At 45.1% G+C, this 27,635-nt stretch overlaps 1 protein-coding gene across 1 annotated transcript; it reads left to right on the forward strand.

Annotated features, from left to right (window-relative positions):
• Positions 1–973: 973 nt before the first annotated feature.
• LOC306921518 (uncharacterized protein) lies at positions 974–26,327 on the forward strand. The gene is made up of 10 exons (XM_079498673.1): positions 974–1,611; positions 14,343–14,455; positions 14,916–15,041; positions 15,763–15,972; positions 17,164–17,373; positions 18,565–18,774; positions 19,941–20,150; positions 24,297–24,368; positions 25,155–25,283; positions 25,953–26,327. The coding sequence occupies exons 1-10, from the start codon at positions 1,004–1,006 to the stop codon at positions 26,231–26,233; spliced, it is 2,169 nt and encodes a 722-aa protein (XP_079354799.1). The 5' UTR covers positions 974–1,003; the 3' UTR covers positions 26,234–26,327.
• The last annotated feature ends 1,308 nt before the right edge of the window (positions 26,328–27,635 follow it).

Here is a 27,635-nt window from a genome sequence, read left to right on the forward strand (position 1 = left end):
AATGGAAAATGTAGACGAGCAAATCGGCTAACCAATCACATACCGGTAAATTCAGTTGTTCATGAGATGATGTATGATGATGTATAATGATAAGAGCGCCCCTCACTTCACACGGGTGTGATTTTGTATATTTAGCTGAACACCTGAAAGCTCAAACCACACCGGTTGGGACTCCTTGGTTGGTGTGCTTTGGGGTGAAGTCATGCTCAGCACAGCAGAAATCCCACGGTGGCGCTGGTTGTCGAGCACTCATTGGACCAGCACATGGATGGTATCGTGACGTAGAATTCATCTTCCTTGGTTCAGTCATTGAGGGCCATAGACCGGGAAAGCAGAGAGGCTGGCGTTGCTATGGCAACCTGAAGATAACATTCTTTCCCTGAGTGCTAGCTGTGAACTCTTACCAGAGAAATGCCCGGCTATCTACTTTCTCACTGGGCATCAAGGTCAAATACATGTAGTCTCAAAACAAAATAGGCCTCTCAGTATGCGAGTTAACTTGACTGGGGACTTTTGATTGATTGATTGATTGAAAAATGTATTAACAGTTTGCAGAATTACAGTACATTTCAAGCTCAATACAAAGGCTGTTAACTGTGAGTGGACGACCCAATTAAGCATTACACTTGTTTCCAATAGGGTCCACAATGTTCAATTCATCAAACAGACAGGAGTCAACAAGATATACGATATTAAATCTGAATGTGGCGTCAGGAAATCCATAATATAAATAAAATAATATAAAGGATAAGATGAACAATCCGGTGTAAACATGCAGTAGACTAAGGGTACAATGATAAAACGGAGCAAGATGACAAAATATGACCTATATGGAACACGGTCTGGGCCAAAGTTCTATCTGTGTTGTGGCTAACTTGACATGACGTGTAAACAACAATTTATCTAACAACGACCACGCGTCCAACGTTGGTTCATCGAGTACGTGTCTTTTTGGGGCATAAAAGGAGGCTGTGAGACGCCGACGCGGTCACTCTGTTCCAGAATGAAGTGCTGCGTGGCTGTTCTGCTGTTACTCTTCTGTCTGTCTGCGGCTCACCATGAGACTAATGAGACTCATGCTGGACCAGCTGGTTACTTCGTAGAACAACCTGACCTTCTCTGGGCAGAGCTAAAAGAGCTTAGGGACATAGTGGTGGAACAGAGAGTCCAGCTGAAGAACATGGAGATAGACTCCATGGAGCTCAGAGACAACGTGGTGGAACAACGGGTCCAGCTCAGCCTCGTGGAGGCCAGGGTGTCGGCCAGCGAGGGAGAATCCAAGGAGCTCAGAGACAACGCGGTGGAACAACGGGTCCAGCTCAGCCTCGTGGAGGCCAGGGTGTCGGCCAGCGAGGGAGAATCCAAGGAGCTCAGAGACACCGTGGTGGAACAACAGGTCCAGCTCAGCAACGTGGAGACCAGGGTGTCGGCCAGCGAGGGAGAATCCAAGGAGCTCAGAGACACCGTGGTGGAACAACGGGTCCAGCTCAGCCTCGTGGAGGCCAGGGTGTCAGCCAGCGAGGGAGAATCCAAGGATCTCAGAGACGAGGTGCTTCGTCTGGGAGCCACCGTGGTCCAGCAGAGAGAGAAGCTCAGCAACACGGAGGCCAGGTATGGGAATTAGGGATGTTTTTTTTATATAATTACGTACATTTATCGACATTTCATTCTGTTTTTAAGTAGCATGTGACGGGTCAAACTAGGGGGGTTTCATGATTCAAAATCCATTGCAAGCATTGTTTGGCACGAAAAACACTTGTTTGGCACGAAAAACTACCATATAGCAAGAATTGTTCCATTGGATCAAACTAATAAACCTCTGTCAACTTGTTACATGTAATATATTTACTTTATCTCAATTAAGAAAAATACCTTCATACAAGCAAATATATTCACTTACTTTAAATGAAATAAGTACTTCCGACCAATGAATATTTTTTATTCTAATCAAATAAGATTTAATTGAACCAATGTACTCTCTTTGTATGAACTTGTTTTTTCACTTTCGTTTAAACTTATATCTTAAGTTACCTTAAGTTAAAAAACTTTTGTATGAACTTGTTTTTTTCACTTTTGTTTAAGCTAATATTTTAAGTTACCTTAAGTTAAAAAAACGTATTTGTATGAACTTGTTTTTTCACTTTAGTTTAAGCTTATATGTTAAGTTCAACCAATGCATATTTTTCATTTGAACCAAATCATGGTTCATCTAGAGACACAGATTTATATTCTCAAGTTCAACATTTATTCTCTTCCAGAACATAACCATAAATAGAATAGTGCATTTTTAACAAAGTGTCCTGTGCATGTGCACAACCTACAACAAATCTCAGATCAAACAATTGTACATTCAGTTCTGGGTCTGGCAAATCAAACAAATCTCAGATCAAACAATTAACACTTGCACACAAAGACTGAGCAAAAAGTGAGACAAAGTGTCAGTGTCTTTACTTGGAGCAGGGTTAATTGTGAGCCTTACAGATCACATATACTGTTTAGAACATTCTGTCCCACTCCCTTCATTTGTTTATTGTAAGATAATTAAATGGATAGATATTAAAGTCTTTAATATGCTCTTAAGAGTCATCTACCAAGGAGTCACTGTCAACTTACCACTGTAAAAAGCTGAACTGATGACTTGTGTGAATATAAAAGCACAACTTTGAAAGAGTATTTGCATCACATTGAACAGCATCTGCAGAACTTTGAAACTGTTACATGTATATTTCAGGTTATATGAATGGATCCTTCAGGACTCGTATGTCCAGAAAACACAAGGCATCTTCTATAAATGATTGCTCAGACTTTAACCCATTTAGGCCTGACATCGAAATTTAAAAAATGTCTTCTAAGTCATGACAATTTTCTGAAAAACCTCATGTTTCTATATCAGTGGTTTTCAATATTTCATGTCAAGGACCCCAGAAATTATATGTAATTGGCCGCCGACCCCCATCTGAAAATATGTTGTTCCAGGGACCCCCAGAAGCAAAGATATGAGTTGAAAATGTTTGCTCTGAAAGAATATATATATATATATATATATATATATATATTCAAAGATTTGCACCACATTTTCACGATTTTTCAAAAATAGCAGACCTACAAGCTCTGCTATTTTTCAATAGCTAATGTATAACGTAATGCTTAAAACACCAACAGGGGTTAAGAATGGCTTAAGGCCAGACCAGGCATAAACACCCCTCTGAAAATTAAATTATTAGCAATTAATTGCAGGAGGATATTTCAGTTGAGTCCAATGCTTCTTTCCATGAAAACGCAAAATATTGAAGCTGTGTCCAGTTCTATAGAGCGTAAATTTGCCTCTGTTTTATTGAAGTTGGAGCATTATTGTCCCTGGTGTGGCTAGTTACCTCTTGCAGGATCTATGGTATTTGTCAAGTACAGTTTCAGTCCCTCCGATATCAAAAAATAACACTGCTATTGTAGAACAGGTTGATGCAGCTATTGTGCAGGAATTGGCTTCTGTTCTCTGGGAGTCACACGCCATTCCAACAGCTATCCCCTCCCCTGTGTGTAAATGGAATGCATACAAAAACATTTTGATGCTGTAGAACATTTAGTTAGTTTAGTGTTTGACTGCAATGATAAGAGATCATTTAATTGTGTTACCCATACTTAAATCTTTGCAGCAGATTGATTGTGAGTCAATACTTGACAAAGCAATCAATTTGAAATCAAATTACAGAGCAGATATGTTTGCTCGGTCCATGAGGCTCTGCTAAGAGCGCCTCGCTATAAGCTTGTACTCGCTATGAGCTTGTAGATCTGCTATTTTTGAAAAAATGATGAAAATGAGGCGCAAATCTTTGAATATATATTCTTTCACAGCGAACATTTTAAACTCAAATCTTTGTTTCTGGGGTCCCCTGGAACAACATTTTGAAATGGGGATCTGTGGCCAAACACGTATAATTCTGGCGGTCCTTGACATGAAAAGGTTTGAGCACCACTGATATAGAAGCTTAGGTTTTTCAGAAAGCGATCATGATTTAGAAGACATTATGTAGAACCAACCTCAGGTTCTAAATGTGTTGAAGCCGGAGCAAGGGCACGTTTAATATGTGCATGGGTCATAATATCTATGATCAAGTTCGTAGTGCTTGAGAAGCTCCGACCTTCTTTATTTGGCAATACCAGTCTCACTTGTTATGACTTACCGAGCAGCCAAAGCCAAGCAGTTATCACTCCAGAACAGCAAAGCAGTTATCAGAAGAGCAAAGCAGTCTTTACTCCAGAAAGCAAAGCAGTCTTTACTCCAGAAAGCAAAGCAGTCTTTACTCCAGAAAGCAAAGCAGTCTTTACTCCAGAAAGCAAAGCAGTCTTTACTCCAGAAAGCAAAGCAGTCTTTACTCCAGAAAGCGAAGCAGTCTTTACTCCAGAAAGCAAAGCCGTCTTTACTCCAGAAAGCGAAGCAGTCTTTACTCCAGAAAGCGAAGCGGTTGTCACTCCAGCTCAGCGAAGCGGTTGTCACTCCAGCTCAGCGAAGCAGTTGTCACTCCAGCTCCAGAACAGCGAAGCAGGAATCGGTCCACAGCAGCCTGCAGAGAGAAATTAAAGACATTTGCAAATCACACCAAATTATGACAATGCGATTGATAAAAACAAGTCTATGAAGCCATCTAGAATGGGCTCTATGCACACAGAATAACTCTTCTCTTCCTACTTCAGGGCAAAGACTATTTAAAGAGGACGGGAAGCGAAGACCGTACAGTGGACTCCATGTTGCTCCTTGGAAGGAAAGAAACATGCGCAGTTGAGACCAAGGAAGCTGAACGCGGAAGTGTTGGCTGCATATATCCCACTGCGCCCGTTTCTTTCCTTCCCTAACAATCCACCGTAGACATTTTATGAGCTACTTCCTGTCAAGAAATTCCTTGCAGATGATGTTTTTTCAAAGTGCTGGAGTTTGGAAGTGCTCGTTGACTATCACTCAACGGCCCTGCGTACCACCTGTTTTGAATGTGCACATAACGCAGGAGGTAGCAGGAGGTTGCTTTACTGATAATGAGCACTTCCATACTCTGATACTCTAAAATAATCATCTGCAAGGAATTTCTTGACAGGAAGTAGCTCATAAAATGTCTACGGTGGATTTTTATTAAACAAAAACTTTACAGATTGAAAGAGGATAATTCAAGCTTTCCCTACAGCTGCAATGTTGGTGATTTTGACGGTGTTTAATATAATTAGAGAGGACTTTTCTGTTTGGATGAATGGGCTCTCTGTGGGAAGTGTCACCTAGGTATCACCTTGCTGGCAAGATAGCAGCCATGTGAATATCATCAATAGCAGCACCCTGACACTTTGACCAGATTACAGAATGGAACAGAACCTTCATTAGTATCATTAACACTGACTCTGTTTGACCAGAATGGAACAGAGCCTTCAATACTAACAGCGGTAACACCTGTGAAGGAAGTAGGAAAGGAGCCCAAGGTCTTTCCAAAATGGTGTGTATGCAGAGACCATTACAATTCTACATAAATATTAAATTTACTTACCAATGAGGCTGAGCCCGGGCAGGAATACGTTGTGAGGAGCCAAGCAGGAATCGCCACAAGCCGGAATCAGTCCAGAGCAGCCTGCAGAGAGACAGACATTAAAGTCATTTGCAAATCACACCAAATTATGACAATGAGGTTGATAAAACAAGTCTGTGAAGGCATCTAGAATGGGCTCTATGCACACAGAATAATGCTTCCTACTTCCTTCACAGGTGTTACGGATGGTATAGGCCTACTATAAGGCTCTGTTCCATTTAACTCTGAGAGTGTACAAATGGAACCAAATGGACCCTTATGGGTCCATTTGGTTAAAAGTTAAATCCAACTTAAATCGGAATGAAAATGGCCAATCTGATTTAAACTTAAATCTGATGTAACTGACCGGTTTATTCCATTTTTAAATCCTATTGAAACAATTTTGGACTCATGTAAACACTTAAGTTCATTCTGGTCTTTCTGTGCATGCTTGTTTCCATGTAATTGGTATGGCATATATTATGCTCTTGTTTTGCGATTAATTATTAAGTAACTAGACATGTTTAATTTCACATCTATGAGAGCAACCTCTGATAGGCTACAGGATACATCAACTATAAAGTAAAATAGCATAAGTGTTTTTTTATTATTATTATTTTGTTTTACTGAAATGTAGTGGAGTAATTTTGTTTTGTTTCACCTGAAATGTAGTGGAGTAGAAGTAAAAGTATTGGAAATTGGAAATACTCAAGTAAAGTAGAAAAACCTCAACATTGTACTTTAGAGTACTAAAGTAAATTTACTTGTTTACTTTCCACCACTGGACGTAAACATAATCGCCCCGTCCCCTATCCAATCAGAAGCCTTCCCAGCCCCAAACCTGATGTGGAATGAAATAATAGGATTTAAAAGTATCGTCCATGTAAACACTCATTCGGAATGACCATTTCCCATGTAAACACGCAGCAAAAAACCTTACTTCTGAATTAATTAATTCTGAAGTTTTCATTCTGAATGAAACAGCCCTCATGTAACTGCAGCCACTGACTCTGTTTGACCAGAATGGAACAGAGCCTTCATTAGCGTCATTCACACTGACTCTGTTTGACCAGAATGGAACAGAGCCTTCAATAGCGTCATTCACACTGACTCTGTTTGACCAGAATGGAACAGAGCCTTCATTAGCGTCATTCACACTGACTCTGTTTGACCAGAATGGAACAGAGCCTTCATTAGCGTCATTCACACTGACTCTGTTTGACCAGAATGGAACAGAGCCTTCATTAGCGTCATTCACACTGACTCTGTTTGACCAGAATGGAACAGAGCCTTCATTAGCGTCATTCACACTGACTCTGTTTGACCAGAATGGAACAGAGCCTTCATTAGCGTCATTCACACTGACTCTGTTTGACCAGAATGGAACAGAGCCTTCATTAGCGTCATTCACACTGACTGTTTGACCAGAATGGAACAGAGCCTTCATTACTAACAGCGGTAACACGACAGTGAAGTGGTCAGTCAGTCTAGAACAGCATGGAAGCCTACAGAGAGAAAGAGGCACAACACGTTGTGAGCTTGTAGACCGGCTAATTTCTGCATATAACAGGTTTAAATCACCTGCTCTGTAATTTGATTTAAGTATGGGAATGTACTGAAGTGACCTATTAGCATCACAGTCTATTCAAGCACACTCTTTCTACTTGTCAAAATGTTTTTTTCTAGTACACCTGCCTTCCGTAACTCTTCAGTGGAAAGGGGACCTCCGATTTCTGTTGGAATAGGGTGTGACTTGCAAAGTGACTGACCACTTCAATGTCGACCGACAGTGAAGTGGTCAGTCAGTCCAGAACAGCATGGAAGCCTGCAGAGAGAAAGAGGCCCAACACGTAATTTGAACTAATTTCTGCATGCAAACAAGTCTAAAATTTGTTTAGTTTTCACGCTTTTAATTAAAATCTTTGCTTCTGGGGGTCCCTGAAACAACATATTTTGAGATGGGGGTCAGTGGCCAAATACATATAATTTTGGGGCTCCTTGACATGAAATATTTTGAGAACCACTGATATAGAAACATGGGTTTTTCAGAAAACTGCCAGGACTTGTAGAATCGATCTCAGGTCTAAATGGGTTAAGTATGGCGATGTAATGATCTATTAGCCTTACTCACAAGGTATGCCTGAGTTGCGTTTCCTCACAGTGGAGAGTCTGACTTGCAGAGGGCCAGAGGTCAGTCCGTCCAGAACAGCATGTGGGCCTACAGAGAGAAAGAGGCACAACACGTTGTGAGCTTGTAGATCGGCTATTTTCAGCACATGGAAATATGCAGGCTGAGATGTTCAGAAACGTTTCCCTTCACAATAAAAGCACATCAACATTTTGGGCCGATGTGACATTAGTGTGGCATTAGTTTTGCACTAAAAACACTCCTTGGGCTAAATTGCCCAAATGACCTCATCACGTTTCATAAGAGAAGATTTGTACGGCTCTAGCAATGATTCTCAACCCGTTTAATGTCAAGGACCCCCAGTTTGACATGCATTAGTCTATACGGTCTATGGGATTTCTATCTCTGGGACCCCCAATGTAAAATCAAAGTTAATTTAACTCTGAGAGTGTACAAATGGAACCAAATGGACCCGTTACTCTCTGAGTTACAGACCCATAAGGGTTCATTTGGTTACAAACTATCATTATATCTGGGGACCCCCTGGAACTGCCTCAAGGACCCCTGGGGGTCCCCGGACCCCACTTTGGGAACCACTGTACTAAGGGACAAGTCATGTTATGCTTGGTTGCATGATGAAAATAGCAGATCTAAAAGCACAAGCCCTGTGCTGTGACACGTTGTGAGCTTGTAGATTGGCCATTTCATTTCTGCATGCAACCAACCATTTAAATGCCATTAAGGACTAAAATACTCGGACACAGCCAGGGACACAGACCCAGACCCAGGGACACAGCCAGGGACAGCCACGGACACAGCCAGGGACAGAGCCACGGACACAGCCAGGGACAGAGCCACGGACACAGCCAGGGACAGAGCCACGGACAAAGCCAGGGACAGAGCCACGGACACAGCCAGGGACAGACCCAGACCCAGGGACACAGCCAGGGACACAGGGACAGACCCAGGGACACAGGGACAGACCCAGGGACCCAGCCAAGGACACAGCCAGGGACACAGGGACACAGCCAGGGACACACCCAGGGGCACAGGGACAGACCCAGGGACACAGCCAGGGACAGACCCAGGGACACAGCCAGGGACACACCCAGGGACACAGCCAGGGACAGACCCAGGGACAGAGCCACGGACACAGCCAGGGACACAGCCAGGAACAGAGCCACGGACACAGCCAGGGACAGAGCCACGGACACAGCCAGGGACAGACCCAGACCCAGGGACAGACCCAGGGACACAGGGACAGACCCAGGGACCCAGCCAAGGACACAGCCAGGGACACAGCCAGGGACACACCCAGGGGCACAGGGACAGACCCAGGGACACAGCCAGGGACACAGGGACAGACCCAGGGACACAGCCAGGGACACAGGGACACACCCAGGGACACAGCCAGGGACAGACCCAGGGACAGAGCCACGGACACAGCCAGGAACAGAGCCACGGACACAGCCAGGGACAGAGCCACGGACACAGCCAGGGACAGACCCAGACCCAGGGACACAGCCAGGGACACACCCAGGGACACAGCCAGGGACACAGCCAAGGACACAGCCAGGGACAGACACAGGGACAGACCCAGGGACCCAGGGACAGACACTGGCAGGGCTCCAGACTAACTTTTTCACAGGTAGCACTGGTGCCACCTACCTTTTCATTTGGTAGCGCCACCACAAATTAGGTAGCACCATTTTTTTCTTTGTATAGCGTGGTATTAATACATGATCTTATCATGCCCCCACATCGGGCGCCATTTATTTATGTAGTGGTTTCCACCATTAAAGGTTTGAATCATAAAACCCCCTACAAAGGTCACTGTGTAAAAAACAGCAACCTACCTGGTTATACTTCAAAACACTGTAGATGGTTTCAACCCACCACAAAGTCACTCAGTCAATAAAGGCAATATTTATATTCCACACACAGAGTCAGTTTAAGGTTTTGTGTTGAAAATTAAATGCAGTCCAAACCTTTTGGATTAATAAAGTGACAATTTGTACAATATCTCCATTACCATTATCCAAATTAATTCCTTATTATAATATTTCTACATTTTGGAAAAAATCTTTTGCAAGGTGAAATGCCACCAAATTCTTAATCCTTTTCCTTGTCTTTATGGGCCAACTTGTGAAAGCTGCATGCTTTTATTGTGAAGGCAAAAGTTTCGGAATGCTCTCAGAGCCTGCATATCTCTGCGTGCTGAAAATAGCTGATCTACAAGCTTGTGAGCTTGTAGATCAGCTATTTTCACGTATGGTATGGACACATAGGCTACCTCCTCGATGCAAACATAACAAGCTTTGGAAGCTATTTTTCGTGGCACATGTTTAATCAAACAACACGTTTACTAAGTTTCACTCAGTGTTTGGGTCGGGAGTCGGCTGTCTGTGTAGATCATGACTGATCATCATGCAGTTAGATATGCGCGCTGCGCGCTCCAGTGAAATTGTACAGCTGAGAAAGATTAGTTAATTTGTGTCGGATAAGCTGCGTTCAGACCTGAATATATATTCGCCTCGGTTCGTCCAGTTTGTACCGCGGCAGGTCGCGCCGCGCCCGTTTGCGCAATTCTCGTCTTTGAATTGACTTTGTATGTAATCGCGCCGCTCTGACCATCCAAGTCTGAAGGGCTTATTTGTGGGTTTTCGTGAACGATCGTTCTTTGAACACTGGGCGTCAGGCGAAAGTCCAATGTTTTCAATCAATGGAACGGGCAAGCACTGCGGGATGTTTTTTTTTCCTCCACTCATCCTTCCAGCAAGTCGCACCTGTGCGACCTCATTCAATTTTAAGTATCACCCTTAATAAATTAAGTCGCATATGCGACCTAATAGGTCGCACGCTGGAGCCCTGGACACTGGGACACAGCCAGGGACAGAGCCACGGACACAGCCAGGGACACAGGGACAGAGCCAGGGACACAGGGACAGAACCAGGGACACAGGGACACAGCCAGGGACACAGGGACACAGCCAGGGACACAGCCAAGGACACAGCCAGGGAAAGAGCCAGGGACACAGCCAAGGACACAGCCAGGGTAACAGCCAGGGACAGAGCCACGGACACAGCCAGGGACACAGGGACACAGCCAGGGACAGGGACACAGCCAGGGACAGAGCCACGGACACAGCCAGGGACACAGGGACAGACCCAGGGACACAGGGACAGACCCAGGGACAGAACCAGGGACACAGCCAGGGACAGAGCCACGGACACAGCCAGGGACACAGGGACACAGGGACACAGCCAGGGACAGAGCCAGGGACAGAGCCAGGGACACAGCCAAGGACACAGCCAGGGTAACAGCCAGGGTAACAGCCAGGGACAGAGCCACGGACACAGCCAGGGACACAGCCAGAGACACAGGGACACAGCCAGGGACAGACACAGGGACACAGCCAGGGACACAGCCAGGGACAGAGCCACGGACACAGCCAGGGACACAGGGACAGACCCAGGGACACAGCCAGGGACACAGGGACAGAACCAGGGACACAGCCAGGGACAGAGCCACGGACACAGGGACACAGCCAGGGACACAGCCAGGGACAGAGCCAGGGACACAGCCAGGGACACAGGGACACAGCCAGGGACACAGGGACAGACCCAGGGACAGAGCCACGGACAGAGCCACAAACACAGCTGTGTATAGGAGTGTTTGCACCACTCAAATGACAGATGATCATTTACAACAACAATTTGAGGAGCGCTAGCCCCTCCTATATTCAGCTATAGTGTAGATTTGTCCTAAATACCATTGACAATGAATGGAGAATTAATGTCATATATCAGCCATTTTTGTCCTACATTAAATTCCCATGAATGGGATGAAATGGAATAACAATGAATGGATGATGATAAGAGTGCCGCTCACTTCACACAGGTGTGATTTTTTAAACAGGTCAGCTTGTTTCGGCAAGCAACAGGTCCAAATGCAATACAAATAAAATGTTTTGGGATGGTTTACAGTCAACAGGGTCAGTTTACTTCATTATTTTAGTCAATTTAACATCCTCTCCTTTATTCAACAGCTGCATGTTTACTTTCTATCTATGAAAATAGCAGATCTACAAGCACAAGCCCTGTGCTGCGACACGTTGTGAGCTTGTAGATTTCATCTTCACACAACTAATTTCATACAAGTGCCGTGCTAAACGCAGCAAATCTGTGATTCAAGTTAGCTGTTCTAGCTATAGCTAGTGGCACACCAAGTTAGCTAGTAGCTAGCCACATCATGCTATAGCGTTAGCATTCACAATAATAATGATGATAATAATGGCGAACAAAACCACACAAAACTATCGCAACACAGAGGCTACGAGCCAACTCACGTTTCAACTAAACTAATTTCATACACCAACAAGTGCCGTGCTAAACGCGGCAACTCTGTGATTCAAGTTAGCTGTTCTGGCTATAGCCACACCAAGTTAGCTAGTAGCTAGCCACATCATGCTATAGCATTAGCATTCACAGACAGTCAGTCACCACAACATTGTATAATTGCAAAACCAAAAACGCAATTTCAGTAAATACATGCATATAAAATATTTACATTGGGTTCACAGTTTCTTAGTTCAGTTAAATTTGAGAAAAGTAATTTTAGTATGTCCGATCAAGCATAAAAAACAATTAAAATGAATGGCAGAGCTTGTTCCCTTTTTACAGTATACTTTTCCAAATGTTATGACTTCATCACATTTGTGATGGACTGCAATGGATTCAGAATGATGAAAACCCACTAGTTTCACATGCTACTTAAACAGAATATTTTGTGAAATTGTGTACATTTTGCCTGCATAATGGTTGTTAATGGCACAACTTTTCCCAAGGGAGTTACGAACGAACACACAGCCGTACAATAGTCCTTGAGTTGGCTTGGATCAAATTGATATGTCTGAGTGCATTCTTATTCTTCCTATTAGTTAAGCAGATTATTACATTATATTTTATTACAGCTGGTTTGTCTGCCTTATTTCTCCATGGGAGAAGATGTCATGCCTCGATGTCGTTGTCATATGTATATATGTCTATGGATATAGGCCTATTCCTTAATTCCTTCACCTGCGAGCTGCTCCAATAGCACAAAGACTTTTGCTCAACTTTTGCGTGCATGTGTTTGTTTGTTTGTTTGTGTAGGTCGCGCGTGTGATTGCGTGCGTGATTGCGTGCGTGCGTGCGTGGGTGTGTGTGTGTCTGTGTGTGTGTGTGTGTGTGAGAGACGTGTGCGCCGTGCGCATGCACATCATGTGAGCGAGCGAGCGAGCGAGAGACGGACGGACGGACGGACGGACGGACAGACAGACAGACAGACAGACAGACAGACAGACAGACAGACAGACAGACAGACAGACAGACAGACAGAGACTTTGCGCCGCGCACGTGTGTGTTTGATAATCAAATATTAATTCTGGTTTTGGTCTTACTTTGTTTATAAATCCAGACTCAAATTTGTATTGCCACCATGCACCACCAATAAGAGCAGCTATGAGCTATCTCAGCCTATCTGCACATACAACATTCACTGGAGCAGTGGAACTGGAACCCCCATGTTGTGTTGGTTGTAGCCTACTTGTGTTGTTTGCTATAAATATGTATTGATAGGCCTACATAGCATCATCAAAATCACCACCAGTCCCCCCTGGAATTGGTATTATTATCACTAACTGTACTGAAATGAAGGCATGAATGAATGGCCTGGAAGTGGGAGCCCTTTTTTCTTTTTGAGTGGTGCAACCACTCCTATATAGACAGCTATATGTGTGTCCCTGGCTGGTTGGCTGTGTCCCTGTGTCTGAGCACGGAAATAGCATATTTTCTCCACCAAGGGTTTTGGATGCGGGGCGGCTTGTCGGAACCGGCCCGGCCCCCTGGGCGTGTTCCCTGGGGGTCTGGATGTTCCGGGGACCCCCACACGGTAACTCTGTCATTTCTTGACAGTTTTGGACGTGGGGCATTTCACCTGAACCGGGCTGGCACCCTGAGCGCGTTCCTGTGGGTCTGGAATTTACGGGGACCCCCACTTTCTTTTTTTTTAGTAACGAAAAAGTTACTTTTCACAGTAACGCATTACTTTTTGGTTTAAGTAACAGTAAAGTAACTTTTGAAATGATGTAACTAGTAACTGTAACTAGTTACTTTTTAAAAGTAACGGTCCCAACACTTTTTTTAACAAACAAAGTGATGCTTGAAAAAGGCTACAAGTAGGCTATACAATTATGCAGCAGCACAAACAACAAACAAAGAAATACAAATATGTTGAGCATTAGGCCTATAATGTCTTCTGCATGCATACCTTGTATTTCTATTCAATTAATTTGAACATGTATATATTTATAATAAGCATGGAGAACTTATAGATTTAACATTTGTAAAACATGAAAATATTGATAGGGTAGGGGGTACTACTGGCCCCCAGATTGGGGGGGGCATTGCTGCTAGCCGCTAGCAGTGCTGCTAGCACCTTAATGCATGTTCGGACTAACAGGACTTCGGATCTATGGGCAGTTCCCCCTGCGGGTAGCCTGCTGCTAGCCTGGTTGAGCCTGCTGCTGCTGGTAGCTACTGTAAAAGATAGTATATATACCTTTATGAACTAATTTGTGAAGAATAGTGGTAAGCATTTATTTTGCTTTCTTTAACTTTCCCTAACTAAGGGTGGCAGCCAGCGAGGGAGAAGCCAAGGAGCTCAGAGACACCGTGGTGGAACAACGGGTTCAGCTCAGCAACATGGAGGGAGAAGTCCAGAAGCAGAGGAGCTTAGTGAGAGGTAAGGATGGTCCACATGGACTGGAGCTTGTAGATGTTGTTACGGTACTGTACAGGCTTAACTGTTTATAATACAAATACTAATAATAATACATTTTATTTGTTGCACACTTTACATTTGAAGCAAATCTCAATGTGCTACATCAAGAAGGAAAAATAAAACACAGAAATATTAGGAATAAGATAATAATGCGAATAAAAACAGTGAATGCTTTCCCGTCAGTGTTCACCTATACCCAGCTAAAATGTTTTAAAAGCACACAGGGCATCTATAAGTCCATCTATAGGCAAATGCCTTGTGAAAAAGGAAGGTCTTTTAGTCCACGGGCTGTGGCGCCCTCAGGTGGTAGGGGAGGGCATTCCACAGCCGAGGAGCAGCTGAGCAGAAGGCCCCGCCGCCCCGTTCATATACAGTAGTAGTCTCAACATACATTTTTTTTTATCTGTGATATTGTTTTCAGTATTTGCCGCCAAAGTGAGTGAGAGTGAGTCCCAGGTTGCAGACCACCAGGCCAGACTGGGTGCCACAGAGACCAGACTGGATGCCACAGAGGTCCAGGTTGAAGACTTGGAGAAAGAAAGTGAAGGTAATTTGAAATGTCTGTGTAAAACGTCTGTGTAAAACCATCCCACAATCTTAGTGTTTTACCTTTAAACATACCGAAACATTTTGTAAGCGTGAAACATCAACGCTTTCGTTATGGGCCCAGGGACATCGCTGATTTGGTTGCCCTACATATAATGTTTGCGCTGCATCCCTCGGGCGTGTTGCCCTACACACAGCGCGTCTCTTGCATATGCCTAGGGACGGCGCTGTATGGGCCGACATTTTGCTGCTGGAGGCATGCAGACGACAAGCTGACTTTTAACTTCTGCTTATGTCCTGCATGTTTACTCGATCGCCTAGCAACCGAGGGTCATTGAGACGGTGGCGACGATCTCAATCTAACTTAATCAACAGAAATTAAAAAAAAAAATACGTTTTTATTGGTCAGTGGCACAAAACGAGTTAACATACATCTATGTATCTGTGGTATGTTTTTGACTCCCTTACGGAGCTATGTGTGTGGGTGGGTGGGTGGGTGCGTCTGAGCACGAAAACAGCACGGTTGTTTTTCACCACCTGTGCGCAACACACACAAACACACATGCACATATTAACTGTATATATGGTGATTTTGGGTGTGCCAGTACAGTACAGTAGCCTACAGTAGAGGGACCCCCACACGGTAACTCTGTAATTTCTCAACCAGGAACCCCACACAGAGTTGCACCACTCACTTCACACGGGTGTGATTTCTTTTCCAGTAATGGCTGCCAAAGTGAGTGAGAGTGAGTCCCAGGTTGCAGACCACCAGGCCAGGCTGAACGCCACAGAGACCAGACTGGATGCCACAGAGGTCCAGGTTACTGACCACCAGGCCAGGCTGAATGCTACAGAGGGCTACGCTGAAGACCACCAGAGCAGACTAGATGCTACAGAGCTCCAGGTTGCAGACTTGGAGAAAGAAAGTGAAGGTAATTTTGGGGGCGGCAGTGTCTCAGGGATAGAGTGGCCGGTAGAACAGCTGGATGGGAACCGCAAGCTTCCCTGTGGGCTCCCCCAGAGTTGAAGTGTCCTTGAGCAAGAAATTGCTCCCGATGTGCAGGTTGGTGACTTGCATGGTTTCCTCCGCCATCGGTGTGTGAACGTGTGAATGAAGCGACGATGGAGTGCTTGTCCGAGTGTTTCTTCAAGTGTTTATTTTAAGTGTTTATTAATTCAGATGAGCTCAGAGAATAGATAGTGTGTTGATAATGTAATTTACTGTATTTATCATATAATCCACACATGATAAAGTACATTTAACTACATGTAATGATTGTGATTAATGATGTAATGACTATTATCAATAATTTAATTGATTTATGGTAATCTTGTGTTGATTTCAGCCCATACTGCTCAGATGTCCACCGTAGAAACACACCTGAATGCTACTTGAAATGTCCGTATAAAACGTCTGTGTAAAACCATCCCACAATCTTAGTGTTTTACCTTTAAACATACCGAAACATTTTGTAAGCGTGAAACATCAACGCTTTCGTTATGGGCCCAGGGACATCGCTGATTTGGTTGCCCTACACATAATGTTTGCGCTGCATCCCTCGGGCGTGTTGCCCTACACACAGTGCGTCTCTTGCATATGCCTAGGGACGGCGCTGTATGGGCCGACATTTTGCTGCTGGAGGCATGCAGACGACAAGCTGACTTTTAACTTCTGCTTATGTCCTGCATGTTTACTCGATCGCCTAGCAACCGAGGGTCATTGAGACGGTGGCGACGATCTCAATCTAACTTAATCAACAGAAATAAACAAAAATTACGTTTTCATTGGTCAGTGGCACAAAACGAGTTAACATACATCTATGTATCTGTGGTATGTTTTTGAGTACGGAGCTATGTGTGTGGGTGGGTGGGTGGCTGGCTGGGTGGCTGGGTGGGTGCGTCTGAGCACGAAAACAGCACGGTTGTTTTTCACCACCTGTGCGCAACACACACAAACACACATGCACATATTAACTGTATATATGGTGATTTTGGGTGTGCCAGTACAGTACAGTAGCCTACAGTAGAGGGACCCCCACACGGTAACTCTGTAATTTCTCAACCAGGACCCCCACACAGAGTTGCACCACTCACTTCACACGGGTGTGATTTTTTTTCTCCAGTAATGGCTGCCAAAGTGAGTGAGAGTGAGTCCCGGGTTGCAGACCACCAGGCCAGGCTGAACGCCACAGAGACCAGACTGGATGCCACAGAGGTCCAGGTTACTGACCACCAGGCCAGGCTGAATGCTACAGAGGGCTACGCTGAAGACCACCAGAGCAGACTAGATGCTACAGAGCTCCAGGTTGCAGACTTGGAGAAAGAAAGTGAAGGTAATTTTGGGGGCGGCAGTGGCTCAGGGATAGAGTGGCCGGTAGAACAGCTGGATGGGAACCGCAAGCTTCCCTGTGGGCTCCCCCAGAGTTGAAGTGTCCTTGAGCAAGAAATTGCTCCCGATGTGCAGGTTGGTGCCTTGCATGGTTTCCTCCGCCATCGGTGTGTGAACGTGTGAATGAAGCGACGATGGAGTGCTTGTCCGAGTGTTTCTTCAAGTGTTTATTTTAAGTGTTTATTAATTCAGATGAGCTCAGAGAATAGATAGTGTGTTGATAATGTAATTTACTGTATTTATCATATAATCCACACATGATAAAGTACATTTAACTACATGTAATGATTGTGATTAATGATGTAATGACTATTATCAATAATTTAATTGATTTATGGTAATCTTGTGTTGATTTCAGCCCATACTGCTCAGATGTCCACCGTAGAAACACACCTGAATGCTACTTGAAATGTCCGTATAAAACGTCTGTGTAAAACCATCCCACAATCTTAGTGTTTTACCTTTAAACATACCGAAACATTTTGTAAGCGTGAAACATCAACGCTTTCGTTATGGGCCCAGGGACATCGCTGATTTGGTTGCCCTACACATAATGTTTGCGCTGCATCCCTCGGGCGTGTTGCCCTACACACAGTGCGTCTCTTGCATATGCCTAGGGACGGCGCTGTATGGGCCGACATTTTGCTGCTGGAGGCATGCAGACGACAAGCTGACTTTTAACTTCTGCTTATGTCCTGCATGTTTACTCGATCGCCTAGCAACCGAGGGTCATTGAGACGGTGGCGACGATCTCAATCTAACTTAATCAACAGAAATAAACAAAAATTACGTTTTCATTGGTCAGTGGCACAAAACGAGTTAACATACATCTATGTATCTGTGGTATGTTTTTGAGTACGGAGCTATGTGTGTGGGTGGGTGGGTGGCTGGCTGGGTGGCTGGGTGGGTGCGTCTGAGCACGAAAACAGCACGGTTGTTTTTCACCACCTGTGCGCAACACACACAAACACACATGCACATATTAACTGTATATATGGTGATTTTGGGTGTGCCAGTACAGTACAGTAGCCTACAGTAGAGGGACCCCCACACGGTAACTCTGTAATTTCTCAACCAGGACCCCCACACAGAGTTGCACCACTCACTTCACACGGGTGTGATTTTTTTTCTCCAGTAATGGCTGCCAAAGTGAGTGAGAGTGAGTCCCGGGTTGCAGACCACCAGGCCAGGCTGAACGCCACAGAGACCAGACTGGATGCCACAGAGGTCCAGGTTACTGACCACCAGGCCAGGCTGAATGCTACAGAGGGCTACGCTGAAGACCACCAGAGCAGACTAGATGCTACAGAGCTCCAGGTTGCAGACTTGGAGAAAGAAAGTGAAGGTAATTTTGGGGGCGGCAGTGGCTCAGGGATAGAGTGGCCGGTAGAACAGCTGGATGGGAACCGCAAGCTTCCCTGTGGGCTCCCCCAGAGTTGAAGTGTCCTTGAGCAAGAAATTGCTCCCGATGTGCAGGTTGGTGCCTTGCATGGTTTCCTCCGCCATCGGTGTGTGAACGTGTGAATGAAGCGACGATGGAGTGCTTGTCCGAGTGTTTCTTCAAGTGTTTATTTTAAGTGTTTATTAATTCAGATGAGCTCAGAGAATAGATAGTGTGTTGATAATGTAATTTACTGTATTTATCATATAATCCACACATGATAAAGTACATTTAACTACATTTAATGATTGTGATTAATGATGTAATGACTATTATCAATAATTTAATTGATTGATGGTAATCTTGTTTTGATTTCAGCCCATACTGCTCAGATGTCTACCGTAGAAACACACCTGAATGCTACTTGAAATGTCCGTATAAAACGTCTGTGTAAAACCATCCCACAATCTTAGTGTTTTACCTTTAAACATACCGAAACATTTTGTAAGCGTGAAACATCAACGCTTTCGTTATGGGCCCAGGGACATCGCTGATTTGGTTGCCCTACACATAATGTTTGCGCTGCATCCCTCGGGCGTGTTGCCCTACACACAGCGCGTCTCTTGCATATGCCTAGGGACGGCGCTGTATGGGCCGACATCTTGCTGCTGGAGGCATGCAGACGACAAGCTGACTTTTAACTTCTGCTTATGTCCTGCATGTTTACTCGATCGCCTAGCAACCGAGGGTCATTGAGACGGTGGCGACGATCTCAATCTAACTTAATCAACAGAAATAAACAAAAATTACGTTTTTATTGGTCAGTGGCACAAAACGAGTTAACATACATCTATGTATCTGTGGTATGTTTTTGACTCCCTTACGGAGCTATGTGTGTGGGTGGGTGCGTCTGAGCACGAAAACAGCACGGTTGTTTTTCACCACCTGTGCGCAACACACACAAACACACATGCACATATTAACTGTATATATGGTGATTTTGGGTGTGCCAGTACAGTACAGTAGCCTACAGTAGAGGGACCCCCACACGGTAACTCTGTAATTTCTCAACCAGGACCCCCACACAGAGTTGCACCACTCACTTCACACAGGTGTGATTTTTTTTCCAGTAATGGCTGCCAAAGTGAGTGAGAGTGAGTCCCAGGTTGCAGACCACCAGGCCAGGCTGAACGCCACAGAGACCAGACTGGATGCCACAGAGGTCCAGGTTACTGACCACCAGGCCAGGCTGAATGCTACAGAGGGCTACGCTGAAGACCACCAGAGCAGACTAGATGCTACAGAGCTCCAGGTTGCAGACTTGGAGAAAGAAAGTGAAGGTAATTTTGGGGGCGGCAGTGTCTCAGGGATAGAGTGGCCGGTAGAACAGCTGGATGGGAACCGCAAGCTTCCCTGTGGGCTCCCCCAGAGTTGAAGTGTCCTTGAGCAAGAAATTGCTCCCGATGTGCAGGTTGGTGCCTTGCATGGTTTCCTCCGCCATCGGTGTGTGAACGTGTGAATGAAGCGACGATGGAGTGCTTGTCCGAGTGTTTCTTCAAGTGTTTATTTTAAGTGTTCGTTTTGTGTCCTGTTCTGTGGAAAAAGTCGGGCGCACAATGTCCACCGTAGGCCTACATGAGATACACAATGAGAACAAATCGATACCGAACAGACTTTAATGGTCTGGGGGAGCTGCTATGCTGCATGGGAGTTCACATCGATATGCAGGTTGGTGCCTTGCATGGTTTCCTCCTCCGTCAATGTGCAGGTTGGTGCCTTGCATGGTTTCCTCCTCCATCGATGTGCAGGTTGGTGCCTTGCATGGTTTCCTCCATCAATGTGCAGGTTGGTGCCTTGCATGGTTTCCTCCTCCATCGATGTGCAGGTTGGTGCCTTGCATGGTTTTCTCCTCCATCAATGTGCAGGTTGGTGCCTTGCATGGTTTCCTCCTCCATCGATGTGCAGGTTGGTGCCTTGCATGGTTTCCTCCTCCATCAATGTTCAGGTTGGTGCCTTGCATGGTTTCCTCCATCGATGTGCAGGTTGGTGCCTTGCATGGTTTCCTCCTCCATCGATGTGCAGGTTGGAGCCTTGCATGGTTTCCTCCATCGATGTGCAGGTTGGTGCCTTGCATGGTTTCCTCCACCATCGATGTGCAGGTTGGTGCCTTGCATGGTTTCCTCCATCGATGTGCAGGTTGGAGCCTTGCATGGTTTCCTCCATCGATGTGCAGGTTGGAGCCTTGCATGGTTTCCTCCATCGATGTGCAGGTTGGTGCCTTGCATGGTTTCCTCCATCGATGTGCAGGTTGGTGCCTTGCTTGGTTTCCTCCGCCATCGATGTGCAGGTTGGAGCCTTGCATGGTTTCCTCCATCGATGTGCAGGTTGGAGCCTTGCATGGTTTCCTCCATCGATGTGCAGGTTGGTGCCTTGCATGGTTTCCTCCGCCATCGATGTGCAGGTTGGTGCCTTGCATGGTTTCCTCCGCCATCGATGTGCAGGTTGGAGCCTTGCATGGTTTCCTCCATCGATGTGCAGGTTGGAGCCTTGCATGGTTTCCTCCATCGATGTGCAGGTTGGTGCCTTGCATGGTTTCCTCCATCGATGTGCAGGTTGGTGCCTTACATGGTTTCCTCCACCATCGATGTGCAGGTTGGAGCCTTGCATGGTTTCCTCCATCGATGTGCAGGTTGGTGCCTTGCATGGTTTCCTCCATCGATGTGCAGGTTGGAGCCTTGCATGGTTTCCTCCATCGATGTGCAGGTTGGTGCCTTGCATGGTTTCCTCCATCGATGTGCAGGTTGGTGCCTTGCATTGTTTCCTCCATCGATGTGCAGGTTGGTGCCTTGCATGGTTTCCTCCATCAATGTGCAGGTTGGTGCCTTGCATGGTTTCCTCCATCAATGTGCAGGTTGGTGCCTTGCATGGTTTCCTCCATCGATGTGCAGGTTGGTGCCTTGCATGGTTTCCTCCATCGATGTGCAGGTTGGTGCCTTGCATGGTTTCCTCCTCCATCAATGTGCAGGTTGGTGCCTTGCATGGTTTCCTCCTCCATCGATGTGCAGGTTGGTGCCTTGCATGGTTTCCTCCATCGATGTGCAGGTTGGTGCCTTACATGGTTTCCTCCATCGATGTGCAGGTTGGAACCTTGCATGGTTTCCTTCATCGATGTGCAGGTTGGAGCCTTGCATGGTTTCCTCCATCGATGTGCAGGTTGGAGCCTTGCATGGTTTCCTCCATCGATGTGCAGGTTGGAGCCTTGCATGGTTTCCTCCATCGATGTGCAGGTTGGTGCCTTGCATGGTTTCCTCCATCGATGTGCAGGTTGGAGCCTTGCATGGTTTCCTCCATCGATGTGCAGGTTGGTGCCTTGCATGGTTTCCTCCATCGATGTGCAGGTTGGTGCCTTGCATGGTTTCCTCCATCGATGTGCAGGTTGGAGCCTTGCATGGTTTCCTCCATCGATGTGCAGGTTGGTGCCTTGCATGGTTTCCTCCATCAATGTGCAGGTTGGTGCCTTGCATGGTTTCCTCCATCGATGTGCAGGTTGGTGCCTTGCATGGTTTCCTCCATCGATGTGCAGGTTGGTGCCTTGCATGGTTTCCTCCTCCATCAATGTGCAGGTTGGTGCCTTGCATGGTTTCCTCCTCCATCGATGTGCAGGTTGGTGCCTTGCATGGTTTCCTCCACCATCTATGTGCAGGTTGGTGCCTTGCATGGTTTCCTCCTCCATCGATGTGCAGGTTGGTGCCTTGCATGGTTTCCTCCATCGATGTGCAGGTTGGAGCCTTGCATGGTTTCCTCCATCGATGTGCAGGTTGGAGCCTTGCATGGTTTCCTCCATCGATGTGCAGGTTGGTGCCTTGCATGGTTTCCTCCTCCATCGATGTGCAGGTTGGTGCCTTGCATGGTTTCCTCCATCGATGTGCAGGTTGGAGCCTTGCATGGTTTCCTCCATCGATGTGCAGGTTGGTGCCTTACATGGTTTCCTCCATCGATGTGCAGGTTGGAACCTTGCATGGTTTCCTTCATCGATGTGCAGGTTGGAGCCTTGCATGGTTTCCTCCATCGATGTGCAGGTTGGAGCCTTGCATGGTTTCCTCCATCGATGTGCAGGTTGGTGCCTTACATGGTTTCCTCCATCTATGTGCAGGTTGGTGCCTTGCATGGTTTCCTCCATCGATGTGCAGGTTGGAGCCTTGCATGGTTTCCTCCATCGATGTGCAGGTTGGTGCCTTGCATGGTTTCCTCCATCGATGTGCAGGTTGGTGCCTTGCATGGTTTCCTCCATCGATGTGCAGGTTGGTGCCTTGCATGGTTTCCTCCATCGATGTGCAGGTTGGTGCCTTGCATGGTTTCCCCCTCCATCAATGTGCAGGTTGGTGCCTTGCATGGTTTCCTCCTCCATCGATGTGCAGGTTGGAGCCTTGCATGGTTTCCTCCATCGAAGTGCAGGTTGGTGCCTTGCATGGTTTCCTCCATCGATGTGCAGGTTGGTGCCTTGCATGGTTTCCTCCTCCATCGATGTGCAGGTTGGAGCCTTGCATGGTTTCCTCCACCATCGATGTGCAGGTTGGTGCCTTGCATGGTTTCCTCCTCCATCGATGTGCAGGTTGGAGCCTTGCATGGTTTCCTCCATCGATGTGCAGGTTGGAGCCTTGCATGGTTTCCTCCATCGATGTGCAGGTTGGAGCCTTGCATGGTTTCCTCCATCGATGTGCAGGTTGGAGCCTTGCATGGTTTCCTCCATCGATGTGCAGGTTGGAGCCTTGCATGGTTTCCTCCATCGATGTGCAGGTTGGAGCCTTGCATGGTTTCCTCCATCGATGTGCAGGTTGGAGCCTTGCATGGCTTCCTCCATCGATGTGCAGGTTGGTGCCTTGCATGGTTTCCTCCATCGATGTGCAGGTTGGTGCCTTGCATGGTTTCCTCGTCCATCGATGTGCAGGTTGGTTTCTTGCATGGTTTCCCCCTCCATCGATGTGCAGGTTGGTGCCTTGCATGGTTTCCTCCTCCATCGATGTGCAGGTTGGAGCCTTGCATGGTTTCCTCCACCATCGATGTACAGGTTGGAGCCTTGCATGGTTTCCTCCTCCATCGATGTGCAGGTTGGTGCCTTGCATGGTTTCCCCCGCCATCGATGTACAGGTTGGAGCCTTGCATGGTTTCCTCCGCCATCGATGTACAGGTTGGAGCCTTGCATGGTTTCCTCCACCATCGATGTACAGGTTGCTGCCTTGCATGGTTTCCTCCGCCATCGATGTGTGAATGAAGTGACGATGGAGGGCTTGTCTGAGTGTCCTCTGAGTGTTCAATAATTCAGATGAGCTCAGAGAACAGAAATAGTGTGTTGATAATAATTGTCTGTATTAATCATACAATCCACACATGAGAAAGCACCCTAAACTACATTCAATGATTTGGATTATATGACTATTATACATTATTGAATTGATTTAATGGTAATCTTGTTGTGTTGATTTCAGCTCATGCTGCTCAGCTGTCCACCGTGGAAACACACCTGACTGCTACTGACAACCAAGTACAGGATCTGAGGAGTGAGTTTATTTATTAAACATTATGTTATAAATTAAAGATTAAAGAATATAGTAGGTGTTAAGGTTACAATGTAGGCATTTATCAGACACTTTACAGCGATTTACAGTAAGCAAGAACAACACATGGTCATACATCAAATCCATATAAATAGTCTATATAATAATGAAACTATGCATATACACTATGCTATGTCTACATACAATATAAGTTCTATATAAGTTACAAGTTGAGCCTTTGTATACACCTGTAAGGTCGTGGAGGCTAAGGCAAGTGCTACGGCAAGTGCTATGGGATAAGATGGAGTCTGAAGAGGTGGGTTTTCAGACTAAGGAGGAAGATTTTGCCAACCAATAGTTGGTTGACAAAATGTACCTCAAATGTACTTCAGAGTACATTCTAGTATCTAGTGGTATTCTACAGTACTTCAAAGTATACATTCTAGTACCACCAGCTACTAGAATGTACTCTGAACTCCTATATAATACTATATAGATAGTAGAATGTACTCTGAAGTACTATAGAATACTATATAGATACTAGAATGTACTCTGAACCCTGTAACACCCAGCGTTGTAATAATACAACATATTTTAATTAATTCATTAATTAATTAAATTTGTTTTGTTATTTTTTCACCTAAACGTCATCATTGATGTTCATTGCAATGCCATTGGTCATGATAATTGCATATAAATATCTACAAGCTACAAGCTCACAGGCTTAGGATAGTTGATTTTATTAATATTAATGTTATTAACAATGTGATAATGTCTCTGTGTTGACAGACCCACCAAAGGTGGCGTTCTCTGTTGGGTTGAGTAACAGCGGACAAGTTGGACCGTATAGTTCTGACACCACTCTGATCTACCAGAGAGTCATCACCAACGTGGGCAACGGCTACGATCTATCTACAGGTTGGTTATGATTCATTACGATCTATCTACAGGTTGGTTATGGTTCATTACGATCCACCTACAGGTTGGTTATGATTCATTACGATCCATCTACAGGTTGGTTATGATTCATTACGATCCACCTACAGGTTGGTTATGATTCATTACGATCCATCTACAGGTTGGTTATGATTCATTACGATCCATCTACAGGTTGGTTATGATTCATTACGATCCATCTACAGGTTGGTTATGATTCATCTACAGGTTGGTTATGATTCATTACGATCCATCTACAGGTTGGTTATGATTCATTACGATCCATCTACAGGTTGGTTAAGGTTCATTCATGTTAATTGACTTCATAGTTTAATTAGTTTCCTATTTAAACCAATAGGCAGGAAGGATGGGATGAGTGAAGTTTAATGTCATTGGTTGTGAGCTTGTATAGATCTGATATTTCTAAGAGTCTGACTCTATACATGGTGGGATGGTTCATTCACACAGCTGTATTCTCTGTGTGTGTGTGTGTGTGTGTGTGTGTGTGTGTGTGTGTGTGTGTGTGTGTGTGTGTGTGTGTGTGTGTGTGTGTGTGTGTGTGTGTGTGTGTGTGTGTGTGTGTGTCCTCTGACTCTCTCTCTCTCTCTCTCTCTCTCTCTCTCTCTCTCTCTCTCTCTCTCTCTCTCTCAGGTATCTTTACATCAGCTGTGAAAGGCGTTTATCAGTTCAGATTCTCAGCATTAGGCTCCAGGTCATCAGAGTGGGTGCGTATCCAGATGTATAAAAATGGTCAGAGACTCCTTTATAACCTTGCATGGAACACTGCTAATTGGGAATCTGTGTCTAATGGAATGATCCTAGAGCTGGAGCAGGGAGACACAGTTTACATGCGTATACCTGGTGGGAACAAGCTCTATGATGATGTAGACAACCACAGTGTGTTCAGTGGTTTTCTGCTCTATGCTATGTAACTCTGTTACTACCATTACATTCTGTGTAACACGGTTTGTGGTAACGTTACATTAAAGAGACGTGTTTGTTGGCCCCGTAATGTATACATTCTGTCAGGAATAAACACGTATTAAAATTGTACTGTTGTTTATAGTCTGTTTTACTGTTTTACTATAACACATCTAGAAGACAGTGATTAAGTGTTTTTGTCAATAATTACAGTATTGCTGTCGGGAGGAAACCACCAAACTCCATTTTTTAGGTTTTTGACTTTCTTTGCATAAATCAGAGCTATTAAACACCCTTTATGTGTATAGTGTTGGTTAAAAAATATTGAACCAATGGAAAGTATTAAAAAGTGCTTTGGACAAAACCTCTTAACTCCATTGGACCCTCAAACTGTAAATCAGCTAACTCCACCACCTCTCCCCCTCTCAAACTGTCTGCTAAAGCAGCTAACTCCACCACCTCTCCCCCTCTCAAACTGTCTGCTAAATCAGCTAACTCCACCACCTCTCCCCCTCTCAAACTGTCTGCTAAAGCAGCCAACTCCACCACCTCTCAAACTGTCTGCTAAAACAGCCAACTCCACCACCTCTCAAACTGTCTGCTAAAGCAGCCAACTCCACCACCTCTGTCCTTCAAAGTAATTGACAATATATATAAACACCAACTTTGATGAGGCAGTATTGCTTGCCTTTGCTTTCAAAGGTTTTCTACATTTCCTGAAAAATGTGTATTTTTGAGGGGCGCTATCCCCTCCTATGTCCAGCTTTGAGGGTCTGTGTGAACACAAGCATTGAAGACAAAAGTGAGGACGCAAATTGTGATTGAGATGCTGTATGATGATGTATGATAAGAGTGCCCCTCACTTCACATGGGTCTGATTTTTTTTTATTTCCATTTTTGCTAAGAAGTAAGCTTTACTGTACAATTTACAATATAGGCATTTAGCAGACACTTAATCCAGAGTGACTTACATTAAGCAAGAACAAAAAGCATGGCAATACATCACACATACATACAAAGTAGTTATCATGAAACAAGCGTAAGCTAAGAACGTAACAGTGGCGTATCTGTAATGAAACTATACATATAAACTATACATACTATACATACAATAAAGTGCTATGATATGACTACATAACATGCAATTCTAGTGCTGTCTACGTAACATGCTATACGTCTGAGTCTACATAGCGTGCTATCTAAGGGGCTAGGGCAAGTGCTACGGGCCATGATGGAGTCTGAAAAGGTGGGTTTTCAGACTACGGCGGAAGATTGGGTATTTGGGAGTGAGGCATTTGTTAGTGAATAACAAATAGCTGCAAAAAAGATCTAATCTATCTATCTATCTATCTATCTATCTATCTATCTATCTATCTATCTATCTACTTTAGCATGTTATCTATCCATGCAGCC

This window comes from Electrona antarctica, assembly GCF_951216825.1.
Source record: "Electrona antarctica genome assembly, chromosome: 4".
Classification (NCBI taxonomy): domain Eukaryota; kingdom Metazoa; phylum Chordata; class Actinopteri; order Myctophiformes; family Myctophidae; genus Electrona; species Electrona antarctica.

What these genes read in the sequence shown, in the direction of transcription:
- LOC306921518 (XM_079498673.1), top strand. Translation starts at nt 1,004, where the DNA reads ATGAAGTGCTGCGTGGCTGTTCTGCTGTTACTCTTCTGTCTGTCTGCG. An exon ending in CTTGGAGAAAGAAAGTGAAG is followed by an intron (nt 17,374 to 18,564) that starts GTAATTTTGGGG and finishes TTTTTTCTCCAG; the next exon opens with TAATGGCTGCCAAAGTGAGT. An exon ending in CGGCTACGATCTATCTACAG is followed by an intron (nt 25,284 to 25,952) that starts GTTGGTTATGAT and finishes TCTCTCTCTCAG; the next exon opens with GTATCTTTACATCAGCTGTG.